This window comes from Belonocnema kinseyi, chromosome 3 (genome assembly GCF_010883055.1).
Source record: "Belonocnema kinseyi isolate 2016_QV_RU_SX_M_011 chromosome 3, B_treatae_v1, whole genome shotgun sequence".
NCBI lineage: Eukaryota > Metazoa > Arthropoda > Insecta > Hymenoptera > Cynipidae > Belonocnema > Belonocnema kinseyi.
The window spans coordinates 33,082,538-33,095,667 of record NC_046659.1 but is presented as its reverse complement, the minus strand read 5'-3'; the positions used below and the strand labels follow the sequence as shown (position 1 = coordinate 33,095,667).

At 40.3% G+C, this 13,130-nt stretch overlaps 1 protein-coding gene across 1 annotated transcript in view; it reads right to left on the bottom strand.

Moving 5' to 3' along the window:
• Positions 1–1,187: 1,187 nt before the first annotated feature.
• Positions 1,188–13,130, bottom strand: part of LOC117168918 (protein SCAI) — a 184,271-nt gene continuing 172,328 nt past the window's right edge. The window contains exon 4 of the mRNA XM_033354875.1: positions 1,188–2,034. Coding sequence (XP_033210766.1) covers positions 1,790–2,034 — 245 coding nt within the window. The 3' untranslated portion in view covers positions 1,188–1,789. The remainder of the gene's footprint in view (positions 2,035–13,130) is intronic.

The following is a 13,130-nucleotide window of genomic DNA, read 5'->3' as shown; positions in this document are numbered from 1 at the left end:
ACCTTTGTTACAGGGACCCTCTATCCGTAACCCGAGGACGCGTTCGGTGGCTTTGTCATAGGCCCTTCGGTTTGATTCTAGAGGAATCAGTACCGAATATACATACACACACACACACACACACACTTAGTTTAAATGTCGATGGCCATGACTAACCTAACATTCTGAAGTTGCATTAGGAAGTTATAATTTCATTCTCAGTGACTAGTACGCACTATTAAATGAAGGGAAGTTGAAAATGAGGTTATTATTATTTTAATTAGTCTCCTAATTAACAATTATTTTGTCTTATATCGCAAACCAATAGTTGCTTTGACAGGTGTTCATGTGACTGACAGCGCGGTTCAGGACTCCACGACTCTCGGCATAAGCCAAAATTCAGTCTTCAAATGATACAATCCCCTAGGTGGCCAGATGTCCAACTACAGTCAGAAAAATTAATTTGAGACTGAAAATTCTCTCAAATGCTCATTGGGAGACCAATGGAATTTTGAGCTGCAACAAATTTAACACCAGCATTTTTCTGTGTACGTATCGATAAGTTCATACTTACTTGCACATATGCGTGAGCAGGTGCATGTATAAAGTATGATAACTAATGATATATTATTCATACATATATAATGATATGATAATATAATAACGATAAAAATAAACAATGTTTTAAATTTCGCGGTTAAATGTGAAATTTTTTTCAAATTGCAAAAAAAAGTCAAACCAGATATCATTGTTTTTCATTAGGAAAATCCTTTCTTTGTTGCTATAAACGATCAGAGGTTATTTTTCCAATTAATGACATTTCTATTAACCAAACCATCGAGTTTTTCAATCCTAAAGTGTATGGAATAATTCTTTTATCAAAATAATTATAATGTGTACGGAAATGTGAGACATGAAAAAGAAAGAAAATACGTTAATTCCACATCTTAGTTAGTTTTTCGAATTGAGTGAAACGCACTCTTTTGTGGAAAAATGTAAATATGTTGAACCTTCTTTTTTAGATTATTCGAGGAAAAATGCAATTATTTTGCTTTTAATATGTCTTTTTCGCTTGACCTCAGTTTTTCAATTGAAATTTCTCGACGATTAACAAGGCCCATAACCATTCGAATAAACAGCGTATAAAATTGTTCCTTCAAAAGAAATTGAGTGGAGCGGTCCAACTGAAAAGAAATTCCCAAAAAAATTTCAGGATATCCTGTGAATGTCCCTGGGATATAGAAATTTTTGGCTTTGTGGAACATCTTGTAAATGTCTCATAGATATCTCTAGGATGTCATTAGGTTTCCTGAGGCTTAAATGGGATATCTCACAAAATTCCTTTTGTATAAGGGTTATAAAAAGAAAATAGAATGAGAAATTAATTTTTAAAAAAATCTTCGCAACATTTTAATATTAACAGGTGATTAATCATTGACATGATCGTAATTAGATCGTGAATGACTATATGCTCTGCGAGTATTATTAAAATATTATCGTGCTGATCCATCTGTCCAAATAGGATTTAATTTGACACATGACTCATGTATAAGAACAGCGAAGTATATGAGAAAGCAGCTCGTAAAGGCGATGGAGAGGTAACGGAGTCTGCAGAGGGTGTGTTTGCGTATGTGTACGTATATATACAGACAGACCACACGTAACTGCCAGATGTGTTTTAATAAGGTCTCAATGTCTCGATTTTATTATTGTAATTGTAATTGTAATTGCAGTGATCGTAATTGTTATCATGGTTGTACGAAGTTAAGACGGATTTCGTGTCCGGGGCCGGACCAGGAAGATGCCTGGGTCAGGCTAAATCGTTGATGTCGGGAAAGTTATCGCGCGCATTCAAGCAACCAGCCAAATCTAAGATAAGGTTATGCAGAGTTGGATGCTCGAGGACTTCTGCTTCCGGCAAAGGTGGGTGACAGCGTGGCCTTTGCTGCCTACCTCGAAACGAACGGTGTAGGTGGAGCACCACATCGCAGAACACGTATCGGACTAACAGCAGCCGCAAAAAATCGTCTCCAAAAAACTGTAGTACACTGGTTTCTGAAAATTAACAAATTTAATTGTTAGTGACCTTTCTAACGTGTTTTTGATTTGAAATTATAGTGATGTATGTCAGAACCTTACATTTAATATGCTTCCTTGTTGAAAAATTATTGCAACAATAAAACACAATAAATTACATTGTATCGACTGCTCCATGCAATATGGAATCAAGTTCTGGTAAGTCCGTATGATGAATCAAGTTGCGGTTATCCCGTATAAAAAAAAGCAAATTAATGTTGCTCTGTATATGAAATCCAGTCCTAGTGTCCAGCAAAAGCTTCGTACGCAATTCAAGGACATTTAAGGACATTTCAAGAACATTTTCAGAACATTTCAAAGACACTTCTAGGTTGTTTTTAAAAACCAAGGTCTACGTTGTTTAATAGAAACCGAAAAAAGATAAGGCCATGAATAACTATTATATATTTATCTTACAGAACATAAGACTATGTAATACAAAATCACAGGTTCCTTATATCTAATCATTTTTTGGTGAAGAATATTTGGTGTAAGCGAATCAGTTTTATAATCAGCGCCCTGGATTTTTATTTTAGTAGTTCTTCATCAATGCAAACGGATTCTTTTAAGGCTGCGACCATGTTTTTCGCTTTCTTCTGTTACAGCTCTATGATACTGGCTGTAGATAATTTGTTCGCTCAGCGAGCCTTGTCCTTGTATTCCTCATCTTTTTTTGTTGAATACAAGCTTTATTTTGTTTCGAATGGGAACTTTGTGCGTACTGAACGGGACGTTGGGATACCGTAAAGTTTTTTATACCTCCTATGTTAATTATCGTGTTAATAATGATACGCTGTGCTATAGACGACTGTTGAACAAGTTTAGACAGTTCTCTGGACCATAAGAATTAATTATTTTCATACATAAATGATCTAAGCGCATTGACGTTTGTTCAAAGGAGCCACACAACCCGAAACTTGCTTATTTTCTACAAGTTTACTCATAACGATAGACTTAAGACGGAATGATCTTTCACCAGATATTATTTAAGTGGCGATCTTTCATGCTGATTTAGAGCGATAGCTTGGTAGCACTCACGACACTGGTCTTCGAATTTCAATTTCTTGAGACTTGTAACATCCTTCAATCAATTGAGAAGATCCTGCATAGCATACCCGATCTTGAAATTTTGCGGTGAAAAAAGATTATTTTTGCTTTGCAAGTCCAGAATCGAAACGCTGTGTTTACCTAATATTTCTGGCTTGATACATGTTTGTATGATGTTATGCATAAGCGTATACAGGTTGCCATACAGAAATGGCGTTAAAGAATTATTTTTGTAAATTTCTTTGAAAAACGGTTTACACTTAAAAGGCTCCCAATTCTAAGAAAGTCAGTTTTTAGGGCAGGAGCTTGTCATGAATTAAGTCACTAATAATTTTAAATCTGTTACACATTGATCCCGATTGGCGTTTTTTGCAGTACTGACATACTTTTTAAGGTGAGGTAAACTACTACGCCCTATTTGTTCAACTGGCACTTATTCATGCCTTTGAATAGCACAAAATTTTTTCGGTAAATTTCGAGATGAATGGTTTTTGCACAGGTTCCCTGGCAGACTGAATGAACCGACCGAATACGCTACAGCGTACCCTTATAGATTCTACGTTAAATTTGACATTATAATGTCAGGCAGTAATTGGAACAGTTTTTTTCGCAGCATTAAAAATGTTTTTAAAGTGTCATAACTTCTTCTGAAGGCGCCTTTAGACTATTTTAAGGAAAGGTATTGCATTTTTCAAATTTTCTAACGCTGCAAAAAACGATTGCATGAACTTCTCAAGGAAACTTCAACGTAGAATCCGAAATGCAATAAATTAAAGGTTTTTCTTACTAATTTTATATTTTCATTACAAAAGGTATTAGATTTGTGTACAATGACAACCCCCCGCCCAGTTTTTGTCAAATATCCACGTTAGGAGACCCGCTGAATCCAAAAAATAGGTTTTTGAGAATGTGTCTGTAAGTCTGTCTGTATGTATTGTGACGTGGTAATTCTTGCCACGCCCAAATTGATGAACTGTTCACGCCTATTCGATGGAAGTTTAAGTAAAATTTTAAAAATAAAAAGAATATTAAATAAATATCAGTACCTTGACGAGCACAGAATCATAGCAAACTGTCGAATGACAGGGGCCTCGAATGTGACGGCATGTTGCCAGAAATAATCCCCTCGAGGCTTGAAAATTGTAGCGCCGCCAATTCGAACCGCCGCCAGACTGGAGGGAAACATCAGACACTGTTGAGACACGTCTTAATGCCTTCGAACTTTTTTTGTATTATGTTATCAGGCACTCTGAGGGCCGAAGGGCCCGACAACCACACTACACCATCCAGACAATCAAAACCAAAGATTCACGACCAGGTGGTCGTGAATCGTTGAAACACAACACTTCACTTCACTTTGACAAAAGGATAACACGGCGAAATAGGAAATCTACACCGGCTGTTAGTGTGAACTGTCAAAACACTAGCAGCTGATAACTTACAGCGCACACTACGTATAGTAGGTGCACCGGACTGAGTGATGCGTCGCGCATGTGGCGCATGTGAGTGGAGTAGCGAGTCAACATGGCGATCTCTGTGGAACACTCTAAGGCGAGCGAGGGGGGGGGGGCAGGGGAAATTCCCACTTACTATGGAACACTCAAGTTTAAGTGTGCCGTCACACGTTTAGTTGCGTAGCATAGTCGTCAATCTAGGTGCGTACTCTATGGGATAGACGAGAAATCTGTACTCGGCGTCGTTGATAGCCATTCTGTGTTCGACCCTGATACTGAATGACTACGTGAAAGGCGAATATTAAAACCGGCAATATAGCCTGAACTCGACTTTTGAGTCTAACAGTGGAACTCCGAGGAAAGGAACTGATAAGTTGAACTAGGCGTAGCCTAAATATTTTGATTTTTATAAGCATAAAATAAAAAAAAAGCAACAGTCATCTGGTCGAGGTATGTTCCCCCTTTCATCTATCGTTCTCTAATGTGTTGCCACGAGGTGTGGAGTGGTGGTCGAGTCAGTGCGCGTTGGTTGGGCTAGTTAAAATAGTCAATTTCGGTAATAATTTTGATGGCAGTGTCGAGGCAAACGCAATGTGGGGCCAATAACCAAATTTATTAATAAGCCAAGGTTGTAATATCGCTCGTGAACGTTGGACTTGAGGATTTGAGCAAGGAATCAAGTTAAAATAAATTTGGAAAATGAGAACTAATTAAATAAACCAATTTATGATTGAAGATCAGTTAAGTGAGTCGGATGCATTCAATTGAGTAAAAATTATTTGAATAACTAATGTCTAATTAATTAAATAAATGAAAAATTCATTGGTAGTCAGCTGGTTAAATAAGGAATCATATTACATTGGCTGACTGAATAAAGTCTTGTTGATTTAAGATTGACTAGACTCATGAGCTCTGATTAGTTGCAAATTTGTAGGATGTAAATTAATGGTATCCCATTCACTCAATGGACATGAATCGAATTCTGTTGAGTCTCAAAATAAAAGTGACGGAGCTGAAATCATAGCGATTTTGATGAGTAATCGCTGGGGTTTCATCTCACTGTTCAATCAAGCGTGATAAAAGTTTGAACAGTCAGAATTTAGTAATTAGCAGAGTAATATTAAGTTTTGCCGTTGCTCTCATGGGACTCACGCTCAATTATTGAATTTTCAGCTTGGGTCGTATGACGAATTCATTATTTAATTCTAGAGTATTGAATAAAACTTTTGGTAAATTTTGGTTTTCCTCAATAAATTATGTGAAAGAAAATTGCGGCAGGTGTTTTCTGACACACCCTGAGTAAATACGAATGGAAAATACGCGGTAGGCATTTTCCATTATATTCAAAGAAAATGTCGGAAAATTCGGAATTCGAAGTACCTTAATCCATTACAGATATGGATGAGGCAGGATTAAGGGAATGGTTGGACAAAAGAGGGCACAGTTCGCAGGGCTCCGCCCCGATTTTAAAGAATCGGGTCATCAGACTCCTACAGAGAGAGGCGGGAATGTCAGGAATCCGTTGGTCTAGCGAAGACAATAAAGAGAAAAAGAAATTTTCAAAACTGACTCCCGTCAAAATTTTATCCCAATTAAGGGACACTGCGGGTGCGGTCGAGGACGCAGTGTAACTTTTCTAGCGGTTTAAAAAAACCACTCGTAGTCTAGTAATGAGGCCCGATTTTTGGTCAGGCATCTCAAGCCCTAACAACGAACCCCTAGCTACTGATGATCCTAAAAATAGAACAGCAGCTAAAAATGTGACCAATCACCCCCATCTGCCATATAATTTATCAATTCCGGAAAAGTATATCCCTACAGTGAGAATCGCAAATCTCACATCAAGCACTGTCACTACGACGGTTAGCGGCAGTAGCACCCTGATTTTTATCACGGTTGGGTCTAATACGGATAAAATGAGTTCTAGTTATAGGTACCGAATGTCGTCGCGTGAACATGAATCCGCGTGTGAGTCACGCATTCAGGCGGCTAATCAGCGCTATGCGGCACCGAACTTCAAGGGTAATCTTCGGTATGATGTCCCAATAGAAGCCAGCCCTACTAAGAATTTCAGGGCTGGTAATTTGAGCGCAACTAGGATCCAAACGTATAAATTGCTCGCGTATAAATGGGGAGCCACCACAAGTCACCGTGTCATCAGATGATTCAAGCGTGTCGTGAACTAGGCCGGAACAATTCGCAGGGTATAGTTGGGCCTGCAGGCCATTAGTTCTGGGTTTCGCGAATACGCCCACTTATCAAGGAGGTATTACGAACACCCCAATTTCAAATAGCACCCCTATTTGTGGTGCAATCGCTTCAACAGGGGGGTGTTACCCAAATCAAGCCTTTCAATAGTTTGCTCAAAGCCCGGCATGGCCCACCTGGCCAGAATTTAAAGCAACCATTCTTGCCCAGTTTGGCAATATTAATTATCAGTGGAAGCTGGACGAACACCTATCAATGTCACCTATCAATGTCAATACAGCTCAGACAATCAGTCATATGGGCGAGATCCCCTAGACACTGCCACTGATGAGCTGTACTACCTCAATATAGAGACTTAAGGAGTTGCAAACAACTCACATCAATTAAACTTAAATCTATGAGTTGAGTACAACTCGTGTCAATTAAATTCAAAGCTAAGAGTCGATAGCGACTCCACTCAATAAAGCCAGGACTCAGTAGAATCTGAGATCAGTGAATCTCAGATTGTGAACGATCTGGATAAGGGTGTTTATAATTCTGGTGCACCGTTCAGCCCTAATTTACATATAGGTAAAGCCGCACGACCCTATATTGACGTCGTAATAGGCGGTAAAGCCTGTCATTTATTGGTGGACACAGGGACAACAAACACCTTCAAGGGAGCGAATGGGTTAGAAATTGATAAAGCGTGTAGCTTCAATCCCTATCCGTTTTGGGGGTATAACCCGGGAGGTAACCGTTAGAATAATGCCAGACCTGGCTGACCTGTGCGTGTTAAGCATGAATTTTGCGGAGGAGTTTGGGCTTATAATCATGTAAGAGATAGAGAAATCTTGATGACTGAACAGCCACTCATAAAGTTTTCTTTCGGGGTAATGGACAAAGCCAAGCTCGAGAATTGCAAAGGAGTTGCCAGCTTGTCGCAAGCTTGTCAATTTATTTCTAAAACGGGTGCTTTTTAAGCCTCCGGAGAAATTACTGGCATCCAAGTTTGTCGAGCATATGATCGACACTCAGGGAAGTTCTCCAAATAGACAAAGGAACTATCGCATGTCACCAAAGGTTCATGAGGCGCTACTAAATAAAGCCCAGAAACTCATGGATAATGATATCATCGAGTCCAAATCAAGAGAATGGTGGAGTCCAGTCGTGATGGCTCGAAAATCAGATGGAGGATATCGGATGTGCACTGACTTTAGAAAAGTCAATGAAGTCAGTAAGAAAGATGCATATCCGTTATCTTTCATGACTGAGATCCTAGACAAATTAAGCTGAGCTCGATATGTTTCGACGCTTGATCTAAACAAGGCATATCATCAGATTCCCTTGACTAATGAGAGCAAGGAAAAGACTGCCTTTATAATACCAGGTAAGGGTCTCTACCAATATTGGCGGACGCCATTCGGACTTGGGGAGCACCTGCGATGTTCCAAAGATTAATGGACAAGGTTCTAATATCGGAAATGAGGTCGCACGTGTTCGTGTATTTGGACAACATAATAGTCCTAACTAAAACATTCGAAGAACATCTCTATTGGTTAGAGAAAATCATCAAACGGGTTCAGGAACGTGGGTTGACTCTCAAACCTGATAAATGCGACTTTTGTGAACTGCAGGTCCAATATCTGGGCTTTGCAGTGAATCAGACTGGTCTCAACGTCGACGAGGATAAACTAACGCCAAAATTGGAATACCCTCGACCGACTAGATTGCGGCAAGTCCGTCGATTCATAGGAGCAACATCTTGGTATAGACGTTTCATTAAGACCTATGCCAGGATTTGCGATCCTTTAACACGTTCAACTAAAAAAAATCAGGCGTTCATTTGGGGCCAAGAATATGGGATTGAGAAGACTTTCTATAGAGCCTAGTTCAAGAGCCGTGGGCTGTAGTGGCCATGGACGTAATGGGCCCATTCCCAAGAAGTAAGAAGGGTAATGAGTATCTGGTTGTATACCAGGACCTTTTTACTAAATGGATGGCAGTAGCCCCTCTAAAAAAGGCGAATGCAGCCAACATCAAAAATACTTTTGACGATCTAATTATCAGTCGTTGGGGCATGCCAGAAGTGCTTCATTCGGATAGCGGCACTGAATACGCGAACAAGACATTAGACGAAATGGCTAGGGAATATAATATCCACCGATCGTTCAGCCCGGTATACCACGCCTAGGCGAATCCTGTTGCCTCGTTCGTGGAGCAGGATCACCAGGAATGGGACATACACTTGAAAGAATTCATGTTCGCGTATAACACGTCAGTGCACAGTACTACACGGTAAACCCCGGAATTTCTAAATATGGGGCGGAAACCCAGGCCTAGGAACCTGCTTAGACGCACCTTTGAGGGGGAGACAGAGTTGCCCCCACCCGATGCTGAAGGTTGGGAAACTAGGATGTCAAAACTCACCCAACTAAGAGATTTAATAACATAGCATCATGATCAAGCGTTTTTGCGGCAATCAAAATATTATAACAGGGGTCGCAGGGACGTCTTATTTAAAGTGGACGATCTGGTTAAGAATTCGGCACATTTCTACTCCAGAAAGAGTCAGAATGTCTCGAGCAAGTTGGTAAAACCATTCGAGGGGCCTTATGTAGTGGAAAAGGTGCCCTCACCTGGAGTTTATAAACTAGCATCAAAAGAGAGGGGTTTAAAGGGGAGATACTACGTTTCTAAGTTGTTCAAATACGTGGACCTAGACCAACCGGAGGATGAGGAACTGACGCCGGAGGAGGCAGCGGCCTCAGATAGGGAACTTCTCGAAATTCATGACTCGGATGGGGAAGGGGAATCGTTAGCACCGGACGACCCGGGGAAAGAAATGCTTTGGGTTGCGGAGCCTAATCGTAAACGACCGGTGGATTCAGAAGTCGACCGCGGCCCGAGCCGCAAGAAACTTCGGAATCCGTCCTACTCATCCTAATAATACGACAACCCAAATAGATGAAGATACGTTAGAATTAAATGTCAGGAAGTTCGGTAGTTAGTTAGTAGACTAGGTTTCTTTTAGGTTAGTTAGAATAAGAAAATTTTAATTTCAGATATTCCTTGCAAAAGGGTACAAGACTAAAGACGGCAGTCGCATCACCTGTAGATGATTTATACGCGCGGGGCGTGATTGACCTCGTAGAGGTTTGCGCTCGGGAATCCGATTCGGAACGAAGTTCCGAACCGGATTCGGGATCGGGGGCAAGTTCCCGGCCTGGTGGTAAGGCAACTACTGAAGCAGTCGGGCAGGGAGAGAAACAGCGCGTTGGGGTGCAACCTCTCCTAGGGGCGTGAATGCCTCCACCTGAACCCAGGGCAGTCCAGACAAAGGACCGGTGGCGCCACCGGAAGTAAAGTCTCCCCCGGCGACGCTTCCATTGCTCGATAGGGTGTGGAGAAGGCTGAAGGACGACACAACTTCCAGAAGGATTCCCACCCCCGCGTACTGGGACGAGACTGCTGCTAAGCCGTGCGCCAAATGCGGATCGGTGGAGCATAAATATAACCACTGCCCGAGGCTCCGCCCGCAATAGGCCTTTTTTTTTATTCGGGCAGTGTTAACCCCCGAATACAAATCATGACTATTACAATGTTTCATTTTCTTTTTCTTGTCGTTCTCTACTACTGATGTTTTTTTTCTATCTTTTGTAAGCCACCGGAGCGGCTTAACCCCGGATATTAAATGTCAGTATAAGTTCACTTAATCGATTGGTCCACGTTCATATCCATTTACTAGTCCTGTCCTCTAGTATAATGAGTCGAGAGTAGCTCGAATTAAGATTTAAGGTCGTAAATTTATGTTCCGCATGACAGCTGAGTGTTTGAGTAAAATAGTCATTTAGGATTGGTCGAACTCAATCTAGTACTTAAACAAAAGAGAATTAACAAGAGCTTGAACTTTCAGTATTGACGAATTAAGTCAGTCTTTCAGTTCGAGGAAACTTTAGTCATTAAGTAAAACGGTACAGTTACTGTCAAATGACAGGGGCCTCGAGTGTGACAGCATGTTGCCAGAAATAATCCTCTCGAGGCTTAAAAATTGTAGCGCCGCCAATCCGAACCGCCGCCAGACTGGAGGGAAACATCAGACACTGTTGAGACACGTATTAATGCCTTCGAACTTTTTTTTGTATTATTTTATCAGGCACCCTGAGGGCCGAAGGGCTCGACAACCACACTACACTATCCACACAATCAGCGCCAAAGATTCACGACCAGTCGTTAAAACACAACACTTCACTTCACTTTGACAAGAGGATAACACGGCGACATAGGAAATCTACAACGGCTGTTAGTGTGAACTGTCAAAACACTAGCAGCTGATACCTTAAAGCGCACACTACGCATAGTAGGTGCGCCAGAATGAGTGATGCGTCGCGTATGTGACACATCTGAGAGGAGTAGCGAGTCAACATGGCGATCTCTGTGGAACACTCTAAGGCGAGTGAGGGGGGACCAGGGGAAATGGCTACTCACTATAGAACACTCAAATTTAAGTGTGTCTTCACATGTTTAGTTGAGTAGCATAGTCGTCAATCTAGGTGCGTACTCTATGACATAGGTGAAAAATCTGTACTCGGCGTCGTTGATAGCCATTCTGTGTTCGACCCTGATACTGAATCCCTACGTGAAAGGCGGATATTAAAACCAGCAATATAGCCTGAACTCGACATTTGAGCCTAACAGTGGAACTCCGAGGAAAGGAACTGATAAGTTGAACCAGGCGTAGCCTAAATATTTTGATTTTTATAAGCATAAAATAAAAAAAAAGCAACAGTCATCTGGTCGAGGTATGTTCCGCCTTTCATCTACCTTTCTCTAATGTGTTGCCACGAGGTGCGGAGTGATGGTCGAGTCAATGCGCGTTGGTTGGTTGGTTGGTTGGGCACGGCAACATGACTCCCAAGTTCGGAGAAGGTCAGCGCCATTTTGGAAAATAACGGCTCTAAGTTAGCAGGTAAACAATTTCAGCTAATCCTATAGGATTTCTTTTAAGGTCGTCGTTTGTCAGTTGATTTTGCAAGATTCCGTAAATTAGGGGTACGCGATTGGATAATATTAAATTTTGGCAAGAATTTTAACTAAAATGGTTTTAGTGTTAATTGTCGTTAAGTGTTCAGTATAGGCTAATACGATCGTTCAAGATGGCGGCAACCTTCACTGACCTTTCTTGTCGAGAATGGGGCGCCATGTTGGATGGTCATGATTACGACTAAGAAATAAATCTGATGTATGAATTTCGGTTTGTGCGGCGGAAAGCTCACTAGTGTGCGACACTCCAAGATTGTGGCAGCCTCAAATGACTTTAAAGGTCAAACATGGATCACAATGTTGGAAGGTTGTTAATTAAATAACCATGATTTCTTTTACGGGCTTATTTAGATAAATTGTGAGGTATCCATAGCCATCTAATAAATTCAACCTTATTGAGGCCCGTATTACTGGTCTTATTTTTTTTTATTTAAATGTATTTAACGTTCGCCGTTGAGTCGATTGTCTTCCTTGTTCAATTCTTCCTAACCTCGACCCTCTCTGAGTTGGGCTAGCAGGAGTTAAAAGAAATGAAACTAAATCTTGAGTAATAGGTAAATTAATATCATAAACATTCCTTTGAATCGTTCAGGGAAGTTTATGAATTTTATAAACGATCTGGCGCCCTCCAGGCAATTTATTAACCACCATTATTTTGAAGCATTGATCATTGGCCTAGCATTAGCCAATAGCCTGGCAGCCTAAAACTTTAAATAGTTATTCGCCAGAGCTCAGCTAATATTTAAAGAGAGTTTATAAAATTATTGATTGGTTGAAAATCTGGCCAATAACTAATGCTCTAAAAAGACAAGGTCATAGTACGAGTATGTATGCCTGGCTGTCTGCGAGCAAGATAACTTTTGAAAAAATCTTTTTATCAGATTGGCCTCTTGTACACTCTTTTACTGTCCTAAACTAAAGGTCAGGTTTGTGGGCCAGTTATTTTGGATATACAATTCAAAAAGTGAGCGCATTTTGAATATTTTTGAGACCACTTTTTTAAAATTCAAAACTTTTCTGTACGGATGTTAATAGTATTCAAAAAGTTGAACAATTTATCCTGATGACTTTTTTTCATAAAACCAAAAATTACCAGAGTTAAATTATTCCCAAATTTTCAAAAAACAAACGAAAACGAACCTTTTAAGCCAAATAACGGTTGATGTGAAAAAGGCAAGAGAAGAAAAGGTTTGATTTCTAAATTCCTTACAACATTATTATAACAGCTTTTTGAATTTCTTTGAAAAACCAAAAATTCGAATTTTGACAGAATACAAAATAATGGAAAATCCAAAAATTTCATTTTTTGATGCAACAATTTCATAGTATTTTAAAGATTCTGAA